The 24107-nt window shown below is 52.8% G+C and overlaps 1 protein-coding gene across 1 annotated transcript in view; it reads left to right on the top strand.

The window, feature by feature from the left end:
• The window catches only part of LOC119956152 (pro-neuregulin-3, membrane-bound isoform-like), a 427157-nt gene that overhangs the window by 356773 nt on the left and 46277 nt on the right, over positions 1 to 24107 (top strand). The window contains 1 exon segment of the mRNA XM_038783065.1: positions 8132 to 8205. Coding sequence (XP_038638993.1) covers positions 8132 to 8205 — 74 coding nt within the window.

Here is a 24107-nt window from a genome sequence, read left to right as displayed (position 1 = left end):
GGTTACTGGGTTATGGGGATAGGGTGGGGGTGTTGACCTTGGGTAGGGTGCTCTTTCCAGGAGCCGGTGCAGACTCGATGGGCCGAATGGCCTCCTTCTGCACTGTAAATTCTATGATTTTGTTCAACATCTTCACACAGTCATGCCCCTCGCCTCCCCTCTCTTGCTCCTCGGGAAGCGGGAGTATAGATGATGGGGTCACCGGGCTAGCCCAGACAATGTGGAGACTGGGGGCTTCCAGGATCACTGTCCATCTGGCTGCGGCCACCTGGGATACTCTGTTCATAGACAGCAGAATGTATACGGCGTGGGGCCACATGACGGTTACCTTTTGGTGCAGGACTAGACCTGCAGTGGTCATTCCAGTCTGACACATCCATGACTCTCAGGCAACGTCCCCATCCAAAGGCCACTGCGTCCAATTTTCCTGAATAGTACGCAATATGTCTCTGCTGATCCCCGTGTTATGTTGCCAGTGTTGCTGTCATGTATCCTTCTTTCTCATGGAAAAACAAGGTAAATGGCTTCCCATTGTCGGCGATTTCCAAAGCCGTTGCCGAATGCAAGGCCTTTTTTTTAAGATCTGTGACGGACTCCAGTTCTTCTCCTGTGAGGACAAAGGCTTCTTTGGATTTTCACTTCCTCTTTAAAAGGTTATTCAATGGCTGAGTCAGCTGTGTGTAGGAGTCAATTCAGTTTCGGTTAAAGTTACACAAACCTAGAAAGGACCTGAGTTCTTGGATAGTAGTGTCATCCACGTACTGGATAACAGTGGAATGCGTGGTCGGTAATTCTCTCAAGTGGCCATGTGAAATACTATAGAGCTGTTGTGAAAATCCAGTGGTAGTCATGTTCAGATGTACTGTTGCTGTTGGATGGTAAAAGCGAGCCACAGTCGGACCTCAGGTGCCACTGGTACCGACTAAAATCTATTTGCCATATTTATTACTGAGAACCATTTATTTTCCAGCGTTAGAGCATTAAAGTGGTGGAGGGGTCAGCTACCAAAAGTGCCCTTTTATCAATATACTGGTTGGCCTTCCTGTAATCGACGATCAGGCACCAAGTCCCATTGGGTTTCCGTACTGGCCATACGGGGCTGTTAGAGGGACTATGCACCCCCCCTTGCTCCTCTAGTTGTTGGATAACTTGCAAGATGCCAGCAATGATGGTTGGACTGATGGGGAAATGTTTGGTGCATGGTGGATCAAACCCCATAAACAATGGCGGTTACATCTGGAGTAGGCCATAATCATTCTTATCTATGGCTCATATTGGATGTTCTTTCAACTTCTCCTTCAGGCTTCTGATAGACCATGTTACCTGGCCGTCTTAAAATGCAACGAGGAATTCAATTGAGTCAGAACAACCATGCACAGGGGCTTGTCCCACTGGGCCTACCCAGATTGGTGTGGTCAATTTGTGTGGGCCAAGTCCAATGAGTATAGGTTGAGTTCTGATAACAAAACCTGGCCCCTCGCCCTGTGGGCAATTTTAATCTTGTCATCTAGAGTTAAAGAGGTTTTATATCATCGGGGCAAACATGTTAATTCTTCCCCTGTGTCCAGGAGACAGTAAATATCATGATCGGCCACCCTCATAGTGATATACAATCTATCTCCTTGCTGTTGGATCAGTGCCGGGAGAGGTGCTCAGAAATCGAGGGAGGGCTCCCCTAGTTTTTTGCAACCTTGAGCAACTCCTTCTGTTGCTGTGGTGCAAGTTGCTTGAATCTTTGCACAAGGTCGTCTCCATCAGAGGGTGTGCTTGGTCTGTGTGTCGGGCTGTTCCCCACATGTTCTTTTTGTCCCCCCCCCCCCCCGCTTTTTGTCTTTGCACCCCCTTGCCCACTGGCCTTTTCTTCAGTGATAACATTTTCTAGGTCATTTTTCTTGGAACATAAGAACATAAGAACTAGGAGCAGGAGTAGGCCATCTGGCCCCTCAAGCAGGAGTCGGCCATCTGGCCCCTCGAGCCTGCTCCGCCATTCAATGAGATCATGGCTGATCTTTTGTGGTCTTAGCTCCACTTTCCGGCCCGAACACCATAACCCTTAATCCCTTTATTCTTCAAAAAACGATCTATCTTTACCTTAAAAACATTTAATGAAGGAGCCTCAACTGCTTCACTGGGCAAGGAATTCCATAGATTCACAACCCTTTGGGTGAAGAAGTTCCTCCTAAACTCAGTCCTAAACCTACTTCCCCTTATTTTGAGGCTATGCCCCCTAGTTCTGCTTTCACCCGCCAGTGGAAACAACCTGCCTGCATCTATCCTATCTATTCCCTTCATAATTTTATATGTTTCTATAAGATCCCCCCTCATCCTTCTAAATTCCAATGAGTACAGTCCCAGTCTACTCAACCTCTCCTCATTATCCAACCCCTTCAGCTCTGGGATTAACCTCGTGAATCTCGTCTGCACACCCTCCAGTGCCAGTACATCCTTTCTCAGGTAAGGAGACCAAAACTGAACACAATACTCCAGGTGTGGCCTCACTAACACCTTATACAATTGCAGCATAACCTCCCTAGTCTTAAACTCCATCCCTCTAGCAATGAAGGACAAAATTCCATTTGCCTTCTTAATCACCTGTTGCACCTGTCAACCAACTTTCTGTGACTCATGCACTAGAACACCCCGGTCTCTCTGCACAGCAGCATGCTTTAATATTTTATCGTTTAAATAATAATTCCGTTTGCTGTTATTCCTACCAAAATAGATAACCTCACATTTGTCAACATTGTATTCCATCTGCCAGACCCTAGCCCATTCACTTAACCTATCCAAATCCCTCTGCAGACTTCCAGTATCCTCTGCACTTTTTGCTTTACCTCTCATCTAGTGTCGTCTGCAAACTTGGACACATTGCCCTTGGTCCCGAACTCCAAATCATCTATGTAAATTGTGAACAATTGTGGGCCCACCACTGATCCCTGAGGGACACCGCTAGTTACTGATTGCCAACCAGAGAAACACCCATTAACCCCCACTCTTTGCTTTCTATTAATTAACCAATCCTCTATCCATGCTACTACTTTACCCTTAATGCCATGCATCTTTATCTTATGCAGCATCCTTTTGTGTGGCACCTTATCAAAGGCTTTCTGGAAATCCAGATATACCACATCCATTGGCTCCCCATTATCTACCGCACTGGTAATGTCCTCAAAAAATTCCACTAAATTAGTTAGGCACGACCTGCCCTTTATGAACCCATGCTGCGTCTGCCCAATGGGACAATTTCTATCCAGATGCTTCGCTATTTCTTCCTTGATGATAGATTCCAGCATCTTCCCTCCTACCGAAGTTAAGCTCACTGGCCTATAATTACCCGCTTTCTGCCTACCTCCTTTTTTAAACAGTGATGTCACGTTTGCCAATTTCCAATCCGCTGGGACCACCCCAGAGTCTAGTGAATTTTGGTAAATTATCACTAGTGCATTTGCAATTTCCCTAGCCATCTCTTTTATCAGCCTGGGATGCAGTCCATCAGGGCCAGGAGACTTGTCTACCGTTAGCCCCATTAGCTTGCCCATCACTACCTCCTTAGTGATAACAATCATCTCAAGGTCCTCACCTGTTATAGCCTCATTTCTATCAGTCACTGGTATGTTATTTGTGTCTTCCACTGTGAAGACCGACCCAAAAAACCTGTTCACTTCCTCAGCCATTTCCTCATCTCCCATTATTCAGTCTCCCTTCTCATCCTCTAAAGGACCAATATTTACCTTAGCCACTCTTTTTTTTATATACTTGCAGAAACCTTTACTATCTGTTTTTATATTCTGAGCAAGTTTACTCTCATAATCTATCTTACTCTTCTTTATAGCTTTTTTAGTAGCTTTCTGTTGCCCCCTAAAGATTTCCCAGTCCTCTAGTCTCCCACTAATCTTTGCCACTTTATATGCTTTTTCCTTCAATTTGATACTCTCCCTTATTTCCTTAGATGTCCACGGTCGATTTTCCCTCTTTCTACCGTCCTTCCTTTTTGTTGGTATAAACCTTTGCTGAGCACTGTGAAAAATCGCTTGAAAGGTTCTCCACTGTTCCTCAACTGTTCCACCATAAAGTCTTTGCCCCCAGTCTACCTTAGCTAGCTCTTATTTAATCCCATTGTAATCTCCTTTGTTTAAGCACAAAACACTAGTATTTGATTTTACCTTCTCACCCTCCATCTGTATTTTAAATGGGTGTTGTTAATGCAAGGATCCTTGAGTTTCCATCTTGCCTGCCTGATTCGGGGTTTAGCTCCCATATCCCGGTCTAATTGGTTACAACAATCCACTAATATTGCAAAGGATGTCTCTTGGGCCTGCCACCCAGGCCGAGTAACTGTCAGCATCTTTGCCAATTCTGGCTTTAATCCAGCGACAAAGGCAGCTCTCATTGGCCTGTAAGTGCTGTCGTCCATATCTTCAGGTCCCTCATTGTTCATTCCCGAGTGTTCCTACCAGACAGATCGGAATTGCTCGTCACACTCATAACACTTCCTCCGTCCATTTTTGCTGGAGGCCTCAATCTTTCCCTTTTTTGTTGGGTTGAAAACCTGTATGCAGTGCTGGATGGCAGCCTATCCCACCCGTAATGGCTGCTCCTCACCCCCAAGGGCAACTCAGACCTCTCTATTTAATTTCTTTAAGTCTCACCTCGGTACCATTACCGTCAGGATCTGTACCCCATCCCATGTGTGGAGGTGAGAAACGCCCTTAAACTTTTTAACTGTTCCCATGTTAGGGTTCCCATGGAACCCTACTGGAACCAGCCTCCCTGATACAAAAAAACATCAACCATATCCCTCTGCTTTCCGCCAGTGAGCCACATTGAATCCAACTCACCATTTGTCCTTGGATACCATGAGCTTTCTATTTTCTCAGCAGTCTGTCACGTGGGACCTTGTCAAAAGACTTGTTAGAATCTATTTAGATCATGCTTCCTCACAAAATTCAATCAAGTTCGTTAGGTACAACATTCTCTTTACAAATCTGCCTGTCCATGATTAACCCTGTCCTCTCTAAATTTGTACCGACTGAAGGGGCGCGATTCTCCGCTCCCCATGCCGGGTGGGAGAATTGCGGGAGGGCCGGGCGAATCACGACACGCCGCCCTGGCACCTCCCGCGATTCCCCCCCAAAAATGGCGTGTGGCGGAATCACCGCTCGCCGTTTTTCATGGCGACCGGCGATTCTCCAGCCTGGATGGGCCGAGCGGCCTGACACTCCCGCCCTGTTCACGCCGGCAGCCACCACACCTGGTCACTGCCGGCGTGAACATAGCACGAAAGGTAAATTTGGGGCCTGTGGGAGGTGGAGAGGGGATCGAGCACCACGGCCGTACTCGGGAGGGGACTGGCCCGCGGTCGGTGCCCACCGATCGTCGGGCCAGCGTCTCCAAGAGACGCACGCTTTCCCCTCCACCGCCCCGCAAGATCAAGCCGCCACGTCTTGCGGGGCAGCGGAGGGGAAGACGGCAACCGCGCATGCACGGGTTGGAGCCGGCCAACCTGCGCATGCGCGGCTGACGTCACTTAGGTGCCGCCGTTGAGGCACGGCGGCCGCGTTTCTCGAAACGCCGCTCCTAGCCCCCCCCGGTGGGGGAGAGGGGGGGTGAGAATAGGGGTCGCGGAGCGGACGAGTTCACGACGGCTTTCCCGATGCCACACGGCATCGGAGAATCGCACCCAAGGTTCTCTCTCATTGGGCGAAATTCTCCGACCTCCCGCAGGGTCGGGGAATCGCCCGGGGCCAGCGTAAATCCCGCCCCCGCCGTGGCCGTAATTCTCCGCCACCCGGGAATTCGCGGGGGCGGGAATCGCGCTGCGCCGATCCCCGTGCCCCCTGCGGCGATTCTCCGGCCCGCGATGGGCCGAAGTCCTGCAGCTGAGAGGCCAATCCCGCCGACGTCGTTTCAACCACCTCTGGTGGCGGCGGGATTGGCGGCATGAGCGGTGGCTGGCCCGCGATCAGGGCCCACCAATCGGCAGGCGGGCCAGTGCCGTGGGGGCAGTCTTTTTCTTCCGCTGCCGCCACGGCCTCCACCGGCCGCTGACGTTCCAGCGCATGCGCGAACCGGCGAAGGCCTTTCGGCCAACCCCGACGCCGGGCGGCCAAGTCCGTTGGCGCCGATTTTACCGCCAGCCGGCGTGGTACCAACCACTCCGGCGCGGGCCTAGCCCCCAAAGGTGTGGAGAATTCCGCACCTTCTGGAAGGCCCAATGCCCGAGTGGTTGGCGCCACTCCGCTATGCCGGGACCCCCCGCCCTGCCGGGTAGGGGAGAGTCCCGGTCATTATCACTCCCTTTTAAACTGGCTGCGCACCACCCTCGCTATTCTTGCTGGCGTGCTCTACCATCTCCCCTCACTGATAACCTGTAGAGTCAAAGAGTTGATCACATGATGTGCAAAGATGTGCAAGTTAGGTTGATTGGCCGTGCTAAATTGCCCCCAGGTGGGGTTACGGGGATAGGGTGGGGGATTGGGCCAAAGTAGGGTGGACTTTCAGAGGGCCGGTACAGACTTGAGGTGCCGAATGGTCTCCTTCTGCACAGTAGTGATTCTACGATTCTATGAAATGACTTGGATGAAGGGACTGAAGGTATGGTTGTGAAAGTTGCCGATGACACAAAGATAGGTAGAAAATTAAATTCGGAAGAGGACACAGGAGGGTACAAAGGGAGGTGGATAGGTTATATATATATAGAAATAGATAGTTATATAAATATATATAGATATAGATAGGTTATATAAATATATAGACAGGTTATATAAATAGGTATAGATAGGTGAAATGAATAGAAATAGATAGGTTATATAAATGGATATAGATATAGAACATAGGGCAGCACGGTAGCATGGTGGTTAGCATAAATGCTTCACAGCTCCAGGGTCCCAGGTTCGATTCCCGGCTGGGTCACTGTCTGTGTGGATGTCTGCATGTCCTCCCCGTGTGTGCGTGGGTTTCCTCCGGGTGCTCCGGTTTCCTCCCACAGTCCAAAGATGTGCGGGTTAGGTGGATTGGCCATGCTAAATTGCCCCTAATGTCCTAAAAAGTAAGGTTAAGGGGGGGGTTGTTCAGTTACGGGTATAGGGTGGATACGTGGGTTTGAGTAGGGTGATCATTGCTCGGCACAACATTGAGGGCCGAAGGGCCTGTTCTGTGCTGTACTGTTCTATGTTCTATCTATAACAGTACAGCACAGAACAGGCCCTTCGGTCCTCGATGTTTGTGCCGAGCAATGATCACCCTAATCAAACCCACGTATCCACCCTATACCCGTAACCCAACAACCCCCCCCTTAACCTTACTTTTAAGGACACTACGGGCAATTTATCATGGCCAATCCACCTAACCCGCACATCTTTGGACTGTGGGAGGAAACCGGAGCACCCGGAGGAAACCTACGCACACACGGGGATATAGATAGGTTATATTAATATATACAGATATAGACAGGTTATATTAATATATATAGATATAAATAGTTTAGGAGAGGCAAAGCCCTGGCATGCGGGGTATAATGTGGGAAATTGTCCATTTGAGCATGAAGGATTTGAAAAAAGCATATTATTTAATTGGTGAGTGATGGAAGGTGGAGTTTAAGTTACAATCAGATCAGCCATGATTTTATCGAATGATGGAGCAGGCTCAAAGAGCCAAGTGGCCTACTTTTCCTAATTCATATGTTTGTAAGTATGTTTGTCAAAGTTCCGCCGTGTGCACAGCAAGGACCCAGAAATGCCAGAGCATGAGTCTCGGATCTTTATTCCACTTCTGGGACTGCACATTCTCGAGGCATGGAGGTGTAGAAACGGAAGCTGTCATGGTCTTCCTAAAATTGACTATAGGGAAATAGATAGAATAAAGGCCTCTGACGTGAAGGAAGTATTGGTGATGCCCCTCAGAGAAAATGCTAATATCTGGGAATGGTAACAAAATAAAAATTTAATGAGTGAATACCTCTTGACCTCCTTATGTGGTCAGCCACTTCTAAATTCCATTAAAGACTTCACCAGTTTGAACCAATAATGAACACCCTGTGCTGCTCTGAACAAACTTATTCTGAATTGATATTGTTTTCTGTTTTGTACATATCTCAAACCTACTTTCTGTTTTGTATTCTCTTTTTCTTCAGGTGCAAAGAGGGTTACCAAGGTGTCCGCTGTGACCAATATTTGCCCAAAACTGATTCAATCTTATCAGATCCAAGTATGTTCCATGTTTTCTTCCTTCATTGTGAATTTCTAATGCCAACTGTTGCTATGGTGATGATCCTAAAGTTGTAGAATGGGGATGGGGGTGTGCGGAGGGACAAAACTTCATGTGCTTTACAAAATTGCAAATCATCAGCATTTCCTTCCACTTTGGACAATCGAAAAATCATCGGCCAACTGCCTCCTGATGTTGGATGGAAACGTACAGGGAACAAACCACTAGGTTCCCCAAATCACACATTTACCCACATCTAGTGGGTTACCTGACCCACAAACAACCCAGATTCCTCTCTTACAGAGGCAGAGCCATTTGGCCCATCGAGTTCATGTTGGCCCTCAGCAGACCCATCCAGTCAGTCCCATTCTCCCACTCTATTTCTGGAGCCCTGCAACTTTATTCCCCCTCTGCCCATCCAATTTCCTTCCGAAATCATTTATCGTCTCCGCTTGCACCAATCTCGTAGGCAGTGGGTTTCAGGTCAATACCACTCATTGCGTTAAAAAGTTCTTCCTCATATTCTCTTCCCCCCCCCCCCCCCCCACCCCCGCATCTGTGCCCAAAACCTGAAATGTCTGTCCTCCAAGTCCTTGTACATCAGCCAATGGGAACAACTTTTCTTTCTGTACCTTTGTACCTTTTCTATGGGGGCTGTTTAGCTCACAGGGCTAAATCGCTGACTTTGAAAGCAGGCCAGCAGCACGGTTCGATTCCCGTAACAGCCTCCCTGAACAGGCGCCGGAATGTGGCGACTAGGGGCTTTTCACAGTAACTTCATTGAAGCCCACTCGTGACAATAAGCGATTCTCATAGGTCTACAAAATTATGAGAGGTGTGGATAGCAACAAGCTTTTCCCAAGAGTGGGGGTGTCAGTTACAAGGGGTCACGATTTCAAGGTGAGAGGGGGAAAGTTTAAGGGAGATGTGCGTGGAAAGTTTTTTACGCAGAGGGTGGTGGGTGCCTGGAACGCTTTACCAGCGGAGGTGGTAGAGGCGGGCACGATAGCATCATTTAAGAGGCATCTAGACAGGTATATGAATGGGCGGGAACCGAGGGAAGTAGACCTTGGAAAATAGGAGACAGGTTTAGATAAAGGATCTGGATCGGCGCAGGCTGGGAGGGCCGAAGGGCCTGTTCCTGTGCTGTAATTTTCTTTGTTCTTTGTTCTTAAACCTCTATAATCTTGTACACTTTCAAAATCACCTTTGCTACCAAGCGAATAATCCCAGCTTCTCCCTCCTAACCTTGCTGCTAAAATCCTTCCTTCCTGGAACCGTCCTGGTAAACCTCCTCTGCAACCTCTCAAGGACCCTCACTACCTTCCTAAAGTGTGGTGACCAGTACTGGACACAATACTCTAGTTGTAGCCAAAACAGAATTTCATAGAGGCTCAGCAAAACTTTCTTGTTTTTGTCCTCAATACCTCTATTTATGAAGTCCAAGACACAATATGCTTCGCTAGATACTTTTTTAATATGTCCTTACCAATTTGTCAGAGATTAGTCAATGCCATCCATTGACTCTGTCTACACCTCCCACTGCCTGGGGAAAGAGGGCAGCATAATCAAAGACCCCTCCCACCCGGCTTATTCTCTCTTCCAACTTCTTCCATTGGGCAGGAGATACAAAAGTCTGAGAACAAGAACTAACGCATTCAAAAACAGCTTCTTTATGGACTAAACTGACCTCTCCACGCATCTTCTCTACTGAGTAGTACTATACTCCATATGCTCACCCAATGCCTGTGCCTATGTGCTTATGTATTTATGCATGTCCTATGTTTTATCATGTATGGAACAATCTGACTGGACTGTACGCAGAACAATATTATTCACTGTACCTCAGCACACGTGACAATAAATCAAATTCAGATTATTCAGGTAATATTTTGAGTAATATAACTGTTGGCTCTCATGGACATTATGAGAGTTTTGATGGTAACCTCAGATTAATGATAATAATAATCACTCATTGTCACAAGTAGGCTTCAATGAAGTTACCGTGAAAAGCCTCGAGTCGCTATATTCCGGCGGCTATACGGGGAGGCCCGTACGGGAATTGCTGGCCTTGCTCTGCAGTACAAGCCAGCTGTCTTAGCCAACTGTGCAAAACCAGCCCCTTGTAAAGATTGTAAGGATGGAAGGGTAACGACTGTAAAAGTGTGAAAAGAATGTTCACTTTCTGTCCTTCAATAAGTTTGGGTTCAAACTTTCCTGTTTTCTTGGGAGGTGTAGCCTGGAAGCAGGACCCCATTCCCATCACTCCCTTTGATTCTTTACACTCTTTCCTGACCAAACCTAGAGGAACAGGTAATGTCCAGCACCTTGCTGATCCCGCACATTCCCCATCCAGCACCTTGCTGATCCCGCACATTCCCGATCCAGCACCTTGCTGATCCCGCACATTCCCGATCCAGCACCTTGCTGATCCCGCACATTCCCCATCCAGCACCCTCCTGATCCCACACATTCCCCATCCAGCACCCTCCTGATCCCACACATTCCCCATCCAGCACCCTCCTGATCCCGCACATTCCCCATCCAGCACCCTCCTGATCCCGCACATTCCCCATCCAGCACCCTCCTGATCCCACACATTCCCCATCCAGCACCTTGCTGATCCCGCACATTCCCCATCCAGCACCCTCCTGATCCCACACATTCCCCATCCAGCACCTTGCTGATCCCGCACATTCCCCATCCAGCACCCTCCTGATCCGGCACATTCCCCATCCAGCACCCTCCTGATTCTGCACATTCCCCATCCAGATCCCTCCTGACCCCGCACATTCCCCATCCAGCACCCTCCTGATCCCGCACATGCCCCATCCAGCACCTTGCTGATCCCGCACATTCCCCATCCAGCACCCTCCTGATCCCGCACATTCCCCATCCAGATTCCTCCTGATCCCGCACATTCCCCATCCAGATTCCTCCTGATCCCGCACATTCCCCATCCAGCACCTTGCTGATCCCGCACATTCCCCATCCAGCACCCGCCTGATCCCGCACATTCCCCATCCAGATTCCTCCTGATCCCGCACATTCCCCATCCAGCACCTTGCTGATCCCGCACATTCCCCATCCAGCACCCTCCTGATCCCGCACATTCCCCATCCAGCACCCTCCTGATCCCACACATTCCCCATCCAGCACCCTCCTGATCCCACACATTCCCCATCCAGCACCCTCCTGATCCCACACATTCCCCATCCAGCACCCTCCTGATCCCGCACATTCCCCATCCAGCACCCTCCTGATCCAGCACATTCCCAATCCAGCACCCTCCTGATCCCACACATTCCCCATCCAGCACCCGCCTGATCCCGCACATTCCCAATCCAGCACCCGCCTGATCCCGCACATTCCCCATCCAGCACCCGCCTGATCCCGCACATTCCCCATCCGGCACCTTGCTGATCCCGCACATTCCCCATCCAGCACCTTGCTGATCCCGCACATTCCCCATCCAGCACCCTCCTGATCCCGCACATTCCCCATCCAGCACCCTCCTGATCCCGCACATTCCCCATCCAGCACCCTCCTGATCCCACACATTCCCCATCCAGCACCCTCCTGATCCCACACATTCCCTATACAGCTCCATCCTGATCCCGCACATTCCCCATCCAGCACCCTCCTGATCCCGCACATTCCCAATCCAGCATCCTCCTGATCCCGCACATTCCCCATCCAGCATCCTCCTGATCCCGCACATTCCCCATCCAGCACCCTCCTGATCCCGCACATTCCCCATCCAGCACCCTCCTGATCCCACACATTCCCCATCCAGTACCTTGCTGATCCTGCACATTCCCAATCCAGCACCCTCCTGATCCCACACGTTCCCCATCCAGCATCCTCCTGATCCCACACATTCCCCATCCAGCACCTTGCTGATCCCGCACATTCCCTATACAGCTTCATCCTGATCCCTCACATCCCCCATCCAGCACCCTCCTGATCCCACACACTCCCCATCCAGCATCCTCCTGATCCCACACATTCCCCATCCAGCACCTTGCTGATCCCGCACATTCCCCATCCAGATCCCTCCTGATCCCGCACATTCCCCATCCAGCACCTTGCTGATACCGCACATTCCCCATCCAGATCCCTCCTGATCCCGCACATTCCCCATCCAGCACCTTGCTGATCCCGCACATTCCCCATCCAGCACCCTCCTGATCCCGCACATTCCCCATCCAGCACCATGCTGATCCCGCACATTCCTTATACAGCTCCATCCTGATCCCTCACATCCCCCATCCAGCACCCTCCTGATTCCACACATTCCCCATCCAGCACCCTCCTGATCCCACACATTCCCCATCCAGCACCCTCCTCATCCCGCACATTCCCCATCCAGCACCTTGCTGATCCAGCACATTCCCCATCCAGCACCCTCCTGATCCTGCACATTCCCCATCCAGTACCTTGCTGATCCCGCACATTCCCCATCCAGCACCCTCCTGATCCCGCGCATTCCCCATCCAGCACCCTCCTGATCCCGCACATTCCCCATCCAGCACCTTGCTGATCCCGCACATTCCCCATCCAGCACCCGCCTGATCCCGCACATTCCCCATCCAGATTCCTCCTGATCCCGCACATTCCCCATCCAGATTCCTCCTGATCCCGCACATTCCCCATCCAGCACCTTGCTGATCCCGCACATTCCCCATCCAGCACCCTCCTGATCCCGCACATTCCCCATCCAGCACCCTCCTGATCCCACACATTCCCCATCCAGCACCCTCCTGATCCCACACATTCCCCATCCAGCACCCTCCTGATCCCACACATTCCCCATCCAGCACCCTCCTGATCCCGCACATTCCCCATCCAGCACCCTCCTGATCCAGCACATTCCCAATCCAGCACCCTCCTGATCCCACACATTCCCCATCCAGCACCCGCCTGATCCCGCACATTCCCAATCCAGCACCCGCCTGATCCCGCACATTCCCCATCCAGCACCCGCCTGATCCCGCACATTCCCCATCCGGCACCTTGCTGATCCCGCACATTCCCCATCCAGCACCTTGCTGATCCCGCACATTCCCCATCCAGCACCCTCCTGATCCCGCACATTCCCCATCCAGCACCCTCCTGATCCCGCACATTCCCCATCCAGCACCCTCCTGATCCCACACATTCCCCATCCAGCACCCTCCTGATCCCACACATTCCCTATACAGCTCCATCCTGATCCCGCACATTCCCCATCCAGCACCCTCCTGATCCCGCACATTCCCCATCCAGCATCCTCCTGATCCCGCACATTCCCCATCCAGCATCCTCCTGATACCGCACATTCCCCATCCAGCACCCTCCTGATCCCGCACATTCCCCATCCAGCACCCTCCTGATCCCACACATTCCCCATCCAGTACCTTGCTGATCCTGCACATTCCCAATCCAGCACCCTCCTGATCCCACACGTTCCCCATCCAGCATCCTCCTGATCCCACACATTCCCCATCCAGCACCTTGCTGATCCCGCACATTCCCTATACAGCTTCATCCTGATCCCTCACATCCCCCATCCAGCACCCTCCTGATCCCACACATTCCCCATCCAGCATCCTCCTGATCCCACACATTCCCCATCCAGCACCTAGCTGATCCCGCACATTCCCCATCCAGATCCCTCCTGATCCCGCACATTCCCCATCCAGCACCTTGCTGATCCCGCACATTCCCCATCCAGATCCCTCCTGATCCCGCACATTCCCCATCCAGCACCTTGCTGATCCCGCACATTCCCCATCCAGCACCCTCCTGATCCCGCACATTCCCCATCCAGCACCTTGCTGATCCCGCACATTCCTTATACAGCTCCATCCTGATCCCTCACATCCCCCATCCAGCACCCTCCTGATTCCACACATTCCCCATCCTGCACCCTCCTGATCCCACACATTCCCCATCCAGCACCCTCCTCATCCCGCACATTCCCCATCCAGCACCTTGCTGATCCAGCACATTCCCCATCCAGCACCCTCCTGATCCCGCACATTCCCCATCCAGTACCTTGCTGATCCCGCACATTCCCCATCCAGCACCCTCCTGATCCCGCGCATTCCCCATCCAGCACCCTCCTGATCCCGCACATTCCCCATCCAGCACCCTCCTGATCCCGCACATTCCCCATCCAACACCCTCCTGATCCCGCACATTCCCCATCCAGCACCTTGCTGATCCCGCACATTCCCCATCCAGCACCCTCCTGATCCCGCACATTCCCCATCCAGTACCCTCCTGATCCCGCACATTCCCCATCCAGCACCTTGCTGATCCCGCACATTCCCCATCCAGCACCCTCCTGATCCCGCACATTCCCCATCCAGCACCCTCCTGATCCCGCACATTCCCCATCCAGCACCTTGCTGATCCCGCACATTCCCCATCCAGCACCCTCCTGATCCTGCACATTCCCCATCCAGCACCCTCCTGATCCCGCACATTCCCCATCCAGCACCCTCCTGATCCCGCACATTCCCCATCCAGCACCTTGCTGATCCCGAATATTCCCCATCCAGCACCCTCCTGATCCCACACATTCCCCATCCAGCACCCTCCTGATCCCGCACATTCCCCATCCAGCACCCTCCTGATCCCGCACATTCCCCATCCAGCACCCTCCTGATCCCGCACATTCCCCATCCAGCACCTTGCTGATCTCGCACATTCCCCATCCAGCACCCTCCTGATCCCGCACATTCCCTATACAGCTCCATCCTGATCCCTCACATTCCCCATCCAGCACCCTCCTGATCCCACACATTCCCCATCCAGCACCTTGCTGATCCCGCACATTCCCAATCCAGCCCACTCCTGATTCAGCACATTCCCCATCCAGCACACTCCTGATCCCGCACATTCCCCATCCAGCATCCTCCTGATCCCACACATTCCCCATCCAGCACCCTCCTGATCCCACACATTCCCCATCCAGCATCCTCCTGATCCCGCACATTCCCCATCCAGCACCCTCCTGATCCCACACATTCCCCATCCAGCACCCTCCTGATCCCGCACATTCCCCATCCAGCACACTCCTGATCCCGCACATTCCCCATCCAGCACCCTCTTGATCCCGCACATTCCCCATCCAGCACCCTCCTGATCCCACACATTCCCCATCCAGTACCTTGCTGATCCTGCACATTCCCAATCCAGCACCCTCCTGATCCCACACGTTCCCCATCCAGCATCCTCCTGATCCCACACATTCCCCATCCAGCACCCTGCTGATCCCGCACATTCCCCATCCAGATCCCTCCTGATCCCGCACATTCCCCATCCAGCATCCTCCTGATCCAGCATATTCCCTATACAGCACCCTCCTGATCCCGCACATTCCCCATCCAGCATCCTCCTGACCCCACACATCCCCCATCCAGCACCCTCCTGATCCAGCACATTCCCTATACAGCTCCATCCTGATCCCGCACATTCCCCATCCAGCACCTTGCTGATCCCGCACATTCCCCATCCAGTACCCTCCTGATCCAGCACATTCCCCATCCAGTACCTTGCTGATCCCGAATATTCCCGATCCCTTGTTGCCTTTTGTGATTAAAGATGAAATGTGGAAAGATTTTGATTGAATCAGCAGCTGAAGTTTGCTTTTTTATGGATTGTCACAACTGCAGAGTCTGAAGGAGACAATTCATTCTTGTTTTAAGATCCTGGATTCCTAACCGGTGTTGCCTTTTGGTCAGAATAGAATTTCAAGCCTGTTTGACTTCAGCTTTGTTAGTATCTGCCTGACAACTCTGCCTGCTATTGATGAAAGGCGATGAGAGTTAACTGGCTCTTCTATTAGCGATGTCTGCTTCCCCTCCTCTCCCCTCCCCTCTCCGAGGAGGACACATCCACCTCCCCTCCTCCCCAACTCCCCCTCCAACTTCCCTTCATCTCCCCCTTTGCTTTCCCCACACTCATATACAAGCATTGAATCATCTCATCTCTCCTCTATCTCTCCATCTCTCCTCTATCTCTCTACTGCATCTCTCCAATTCTCTATCTCCATCTCTACCATCATTCCATCTCTCTTAGTTCTGTATCTATCCGTCTTGCTCCTGTATCCGTCTACCTCTGCCTGCATCTCTTTCTCTCTCATGTGCTTTTTTTTGTTCCCGAGCCTTGTGCGTATTGTTTTCCTGTGCAATGTGTTTTTGTTATTTTCACAGCTGGATGGAGCCTGCCTTGGTTGGTAAGATTGGAACTTGTATTCAACTCCTTCCTCGTCACGACCATTACCAAATGTAGAAAACAGAATAGAAATTATACCGAAAATATTTGTCACTGCTTGATCCCCCCCCCCCCCCCCCCCCCTCCCAACTTGAAACCGAGTGATATTTCAGTATGGTCAATCTGGTGATATTGTTATTGTTCAGAATCATTGATTAGTTATTAAGGTGCGATGACTGATGTTTATATTGAACAATGGATTACAAAGGTAACACTGAGGGATGGATTCTGACTCTATGATGGTGTACAATGGATTTCAGAGCCAGTTTTACATCCCTGCATCTTTTTATTCAAGTTGATTTGTTAATTATGTCTGGATTTGTAAAAACGTGCTGCCAATTTGCAATCACTAGTTTTACACCATCAGAGTAAACTCTGACTTTTACTGATTAGTTTTTTAGTTGTAAAGTGTTTACTAATGATTTAATTTTGGGCAGATTTGGATCCGAGTTTGAAGTAATATTTTTACGGGCACTGATTGCATTGCTTCTCAGTTGAAAAACTAATGTCTGTTTTGGGTTTGAATCCTGCTGAACTAATTTCTGTTTCCAAATGAAAATCAATCAATAATGAGGGTGTCTTCATGCACCATTAGTGTCTGGAACTGTCTCAGGCGTGTTCACAACACTGGAATTCTCCATTGCTTAGGACACAAACACTCTCAAGCTGCTGTCTGAGATACCCTCCAAATTATCTCAATCCCAAATGTAGCATCTGTCAAAGGGTCATTGACCTGAAACGTTAACTCTCTTACTCTCTCCACAGATGCTGCCAGATATGATGAGCGTTTCAGTATTTTCTGTTTTTATTTAAAATACCTTGGCCAGAGCTGCTTTTGGGTTATTAAATTGGAACTCGCTTTTGGGTTGTGGTCCATCAGGATTTAGTGGAAATTTCTGATATTCCTGATTTAACAAATCTGCAGCTGATCAAGTGATGCACGCTCAATTACACAAAGACGAGAGTTCAATGCAATCGAGGCTTTATTACACTGAGATGTGTGGCCTCCTACAGCAGCTGGCGAAATGGCTGCAGTACGGGGAGCACACATATTTATACTCCACCTACTGGGCGGAGCTAGCAGGCAGGGAACTACCCCCATACCTGTAGTACAGAGCCTTACCACAAATCACCTAATATATACTCAGTGGTGACTACCACATTCACCCCCTGTTAAAATTGAGTCAGCGGGGTGGAGGAGAATTATACAGAAGGATGATGTTTCAAGAGTCCCGATCAAGTTATAGGTTCAGTCGGTCCGGAGCCTTGATCTGCAGCTGGGAGCGCCGCAGTGGTGGCGGTGATTCCGGTGTCTGTCAGGTCCTCGGTGACTCCGGGAGCGTGCCGAAATCCTCCTCATCCTCGGGTGTGGGCAGGGGGAGGACGGATTATCCTGGGGCGGGGGTTGGGGCTGGGTGCACCAGGGGAGGGGAGAGTAGTGCCAGGCCGGAGGGGTCTGTGTGCGTGGAACCTGCTGGTGCCAGGTCCCTGAGGGAGACAGTAACTTGGCGGCCGTTGGGGTACGCCAGGCAGGCATACTGGGGGTTGGCGTGGAGTAGCTGTACCCTTTCAACTAACGGGTCCGGCTTGTGGGGTCGTATGTGCTTACGGAGGAGTACAGGTCCTGGAGCTGCGAGCCAAGTCGGGAGCGACGCCCCAGAGATGGACTTCCTGGGGAAGGCAAAGAGACGTTCGTGGGGTGTGTCATTAGTCGCAGTGCATAGGAGCGACCGAATGAAGTGCAGTGCGTCGGGGAGGACCTCCTGCCAGCGGGAGGCCGGGAGATTTCTGGACCGTAGGGCCAGCTGGACGGCCCTCCAGACCGTCCCATTCTCTCTCTCCACCTGCCCGTTTCCCCTGGTCGTCCTGTTCGAGGCGATACCCTTGTTGAGCAGGAACTGACGCAGCTCATCGCTGATGAATGAGGATCCCCTGTCGCTGTGGACGTAGGCGGGGAAACCGAACAGAGCGAAGATCGTGTTGAGGGCTTTGATGATGGTGGCAGACGTCATATCCGGGCATGGGATGGCGAAGGGGAATCTGGAGTACCCATCGGCCACACTGAGGAAGTATGTGTTACGGTCGGTGGAGGGGAGGAGCCCTTTGAAGTCCACGCTGAGGCGTTCAAAGGGGCGGGAGGCCTTCACCAGGCATGTACGGTCTGGCCGGTAGAAGTGCGGTTTGCACTCCGCACAGACCTGGCAGTCTCTGGTGATTGCCCTGACTTCCTCGACAGAGTAGGGCAGATTGCGGGCCTTGATGAAGTGGTACAAACGTGTGACTCCCGGGTGACAAAGATTGTCGTGCAGAGTCCGGAGTCGGTCCACCTGTGCGCTGGCACATGTACCTCGGGATAGGGCATCGGGGCGCTCGTTGAGCTTGCCGGGGCGATACAAAATCTCGTAGTTGTAGGTGGAGAGCTCGATCCTCTACCTCAAGATTTTATCATTTTTGATCTTGCCCCGCTGTGTGTTAAACATGAAGGCTACCGACCGTTGGTCAGTGAGGAGAGTGAATCTCCTACCGGCCAGGTAATGCCTCCAATGCCACACAGTGTCAACAATGGCTTGGGCCTCTTTTTCGACGGAGGAGTGCCGAATTTCGAAGGCATGAAGGGTTCGTGAAAAGAATGCCACGGGCCTGCCTGCCTGGTTGAGGGTGGCGGCTAGAGCGACGTCTGATGCGTTAGCTCTCTACTTGAAATGGTAACATCTCGTCGACTGCATGCATCGCGGCCTTGGCGATGTCGGCCTTAATACAGTTGAAGGCCTGGTGAGCCTCGGCCGTGAGGGGAAAAAGAGTGGATTGGATGAGAGGACGGGCCTTGTCCGCACAATTTGGGACCCACTGGGCGTAGTAAGAAAAGAACCCCAGGCAACGTTTGAGGACCTTGGGGCAGTGGGGGAGAGGGAGTTCCATGAGAGGGCGCACGCGGCCGGAATCGGGCCACAGAACTCTGTTCTGGACCACATAGCCGAGGATGGCTATCTGCCTCAAAGGCAGTGTATGGGCGGTCCGCCTTACGGATGGGGAGCTGGAGGTAGGCGGATTTTAGGTCCACAGTTGAGAAGATCCGGTACTGTGCAATCTGATTGACCATATCAGCACGGTACAAGACGGGCAGCATGGTGGTTAGCATAAATGCTTCACAGCTCCAGGGTCCCAGGTTCGGTTCCCGGCTGGGTCACTGTCTGTGCGGAGTCTGCACGTCCTCCCCGTGTGTGCGTGGGTTTCCTCCGGGTGCTCCGGTTTCCTCCCACAGTCCAAAGATGTGCGGGTTAGGTGGATTGGCCATGCTAAATTGCCCGTAGTGTCCTAAAAAAAGTAAGGTTAAGGGGGGGGGGGGGGGTTGTTGGGTTACGGGTATAGGGTGGATACGTGGGTTTGAGTAGGGTGATCATTGCTCGGCACAACATCGAGGGCCGAAGGGCCTGTTCTGTGCTGTACTGTTCTATGTTCTATGTTCTATGTTCTATATCAGATATGCTTGGGAGGGGGTACGCATCGAGCTGCGTATACCTATTGATGTTCTGGCTGTAGTCCACGACCATTCTGTGTTTCTCCCCAGTTTTCATCACTATCACTTGGGCTCTCCAGGGGCTGTTGCTGGCCTCGATGATGCCTTCCCAAAGCAGTCGCTGGACTTCGGACCTGATGAAGGTCCTGTCCTGGGCGCTATACCATCTGCTCTTGGTGGCAACGGGTTTTCAATCTGGGGTTAAGTTTGAAAATAGGGAAGGTGGGTCAACCTTTAGGGTCGCCAGGCCGCACACAGTGAGGGGTGGTAGGGGCCCGCCGAATTTCAATGTTAGGCTCTGGAGGTTGCACTGGAAGTCCAGGCCGAGTAGTCGGGCAGCGCAGAGTTTGGGGAGGACGTAGAGGCGGAAGCCGGTAAACTCCATGTCCTGGACAGTGAGAGTGGCTATGCAGTACCTCTGGATCGCCACGGAGTGGGACCCGGAGGCCAGGGATATTCTCTGATTGGCGGAGTGTACCGCGAGGGAGCAGCGCCTGATTGGCGGGCTGCACCGCGAGGGAGCAGCGCCTTACCGTATCAGGATGAATGAAGCTCTTGGTGCCCCCGAAGTCCTGCAGACAGGAGATCTCGTGCCCATCGATTTCACGTTTGTAGAGGCGGTTGCTAGATTGTGTGGGCGAGACTGGTCACTTGTGGTCGTCAATGGTGGCAGCCTATGGGGTGCCCAGGGGGCATGGGTCCTGGTACGATGGCGGCGCCCATGGGCCGCACATGCAGTGGGGGAGACAAGATGATGGCGCTTGATGCTCCTGGGGAGGACAAGATGGTGGCGCGCACGAACCGCACGTGGTCCGAGGAGGGGAAGATGGCGGCGCCCACTGGCCGTACAATGGGGGGGGGGGTCGGAACAATAGCGGCGACTATGCGGGCCTGGCACACCGCAGCAAAGTGCCTCTTCTTGCCACAGGCCTTACAAAGGGCGCTCCGCGCCGGGCAGCGTTGTCGGGGGTGTTTTGGCTGCCCACAGAAGTAGCATCTGGGGCCCCCGGGGTTGGCTGAGTGGGGTCCCCGATGGGGCGGCCATCATCTGAGTCCACCATGCATAGGATGGCCGCGCGGCCGAGGGTGTAGGCCTGGATGTTGCGTGAAGCGATCATCAGTGAGAGCGCAAGCTCTTTGGTTGCTGCGAGGTTGAGCGTGGCCCCTTCTAAAAGGCGCTGGCGGATGTAATCTGACCTGATCCCTGTAACAAAAGTGTCCCTCATAAGCAATTTCGAGTCTTCCGTGGCCGTGACAGCCTGACAGTCAGTGGGCGGAATTCTCCGCAAGGCCCGACGCCATTGTGAAACCTGGAGAGGTTCACGACGGCGTCGGAAGCCTCTCCCGGCCCCCTATTCTCCCCTACCCAGGGGGATAGGCAGGCCGTACCGGGAAACTCGGCACGCCAAGAATGACACCGCGGCGGAGCCTAATGACGTCAGCCGCGCATGCGCGAGTTGGACAGCTCAAACCCACGCACGCGCGGTTGCCGTCTTTCCCCTCAGCTGCCCCGCAGGACGTGGCGGCTTGATCTTGCGGGGCGGCGGAGGGGAAAGAGTGCGTCCCCTTGAGACACCAGCCTGACGATCGGTGGGTACCGATCGCGGGCCAGTCCCCTCCCGAGCACGGTCGTGGTGCTCGATCCCCGATCCGCCCCCCCTAGGCCCCACACTTACCTGGCGCGCCATGTTCACGACGGCAGCGACCAGGTGTGGTTGCCGCCGTCGTTAACAGGTCGGGAACGGCAGGCCGCTCGGCCCATCCGGGTCGGAGAATCATGGGCCGCCGTGAAAAACGGCGGCCCGCGTTTCTCCGAGCGGCATGTCGGAAAACCGGACACGCCATTTTGGGGGGTGGGAGAATAACGGGAGGTGCTGGAGCGGACCCCCCGCTATTCTCCCACCTGGTGTGGTTGCAGAGAATCGCGGCCACAGTCTCTGACTAGGGGGATTAGAGCACGCCAGAAGTCTTCTACTGACTCGCCAGGGAGTTGACTACGAGTGGAGAGGATGTGTCTGGCGTAAAGCATGTTAGCCCACTGAGCGTCGTTTTCTTTCAGTAGCACTATGGCGTCGTCGTAGGTCAGTGCGTCCTGGATAAGCGGAAAGACGTTGGAGCTTAGCCGCGTGTTGAGGACCTGAATCTTCTGAGCTTCCGGAATAAGGTCTGGTGCAGACCTGATGTACGCTTAGAAACAGGCTAGCCAATGTTCAAAGTCCTTTTTCTCGTTACCTGATTGCGGATCCAGCTGCAGGCGATCCGGCTTGATGCGGAGGTCCATCTTCTGAAAACTTTAGTGTATTAAATTGGTGCACGATCAATTACACAAAGACGCGAGCTGGATGCAATCGAGGCTTTAATACACTAAGATGTGTGGCCGCCTACAGCAGCTGGCGAAATGTCTGCTGTCCAGGGAGCACACATATTTATACTCCGCCTACTGGGCGGAGCCAGCAGACAGGGATCTACCCCCATACCTGTAGTGCAGGGCCTTACCACAAATCACCTAATATATACATCAGTGGTGACTACCACATCAAGTCACCATTAAAACCACGTTGATAGGGACGTCAGACTGTGGAAGGAGAGTGAGGACAATAATCAGGTGGCTCTCTGCTGCTCGAGGAGGAAGTGATGGATTTGACATTGTGTTTGGCACCTTCAGACTGTGGGGAGCAGAAACTAATTTGGATCAATTCGAGAAACGTACACTAAGCTTCCACATTCCACATTCTTAATGTACGTGTTAATTAAACAATTTCACAAGACTCTGTTTCTATTTTTTTTCATGTAATATTTAGGTTTTCGACAAATAATTTGTAAAATCACAGGAGCCCCATCCTCCAGTCAGAAGGTCCACCCACACACAAACACCCCCACCCACACACTAACTCCCCACCCGAACACTAACCCCCTCACCCACACACTAACCCCCCACCCACACACTAACCCCCTCACCCACACAATAACCCCCCCACCCACACACTAACCCCCCCACACACACACTAACCCCCCCACCCAAACACTAACCCCCCCACTCACACACTAACCCCCCCACTCACACATTAACTCCCCCCACCCACACACTAACCCCCCCACCCACACCCTAACCCCCCCACCCACACACTAACCCCCCACTCACACACTAACCCCCCACCCACACACTAACCCCCCCACCCACACACTAACCCCCCACCCACACACTAACCCCCACACACACACACTAACCCCCCCACCCACACACTAACCCCCCACCCACACACTAACCCCCACCCACACACTAACCCCCCCCACCCACACACTAACCCCCCCACTCACACACTAACTGCCCCCCCCACACACTAACCCCCCACCCCACACTAACCCCCCACCCACACACTAACCCCCCCACCCACACACTAACCGCCCCACCCACGCACTAACTCCCCCCCACACTAACCCCCCCCCACACACTAACCCCCCCCACTCACACACTAACTGCCCCCACCCCACACCCTAACCCCCCCACCCACACACTAACTCCCCACCCACACACTAACCCCCCCCACACACTAACCCCCCACCCACACACTAACCCCCCCCACCCACACACTAACCCCCCACCCACACACTAACCCCCCACCCCACACTAACCCCCCCCACCCACACACTAACCCCCCCACCCACACACTAACCCCCACCCACACACTAACCCCCCCACCCACACACTAACCCCCCCACCCACACACTAACCCCCACCCCCACACTAACCCCCCCCACACACTACCCCCCCACCCACACATTAACCCCCCCACCCACACACCCCCCCCCCCCACACTAACTCCCCCACCCACACACTAACCCCCCCACCCACACACTACCCCCACCCACACACTAACTCCCCCACCCACACACTAACCCCCCCCCCCCACACACTAACCCCCCCCACTCACACACTAACCCCTCCACCCACACATTAACCCCCCACCCACACACTAACCCCCCCACCCCACCCTAACCCCCCCCCACCCACACACTAAACCCCCCCACCACCCACACTAACCCCCCCCACCCACACACGAACCCCCCCACCCACACCCTAACCCCCCCACCCACACACTAACACCCCCCCACCCACACA

Source organism: Scyliorhinus canicula, chromosome 22 (assembly GCF_902713615.1).
Source record: "Scyliorhinus canicula chromosome 22, sScyCan1.1, whole genome shotgun sequence".
Taxonomy (NCBI): Eukaryota; Metazoa; Chordata; class Chondrichthyes; order Carcharhiniformes; family Scyliorhinidae; genus Scyliorhinus; species Scyliorhinus canicula.
This window is presented reverse-complemented; position numbering and strand designations above follow the sequence as displayed.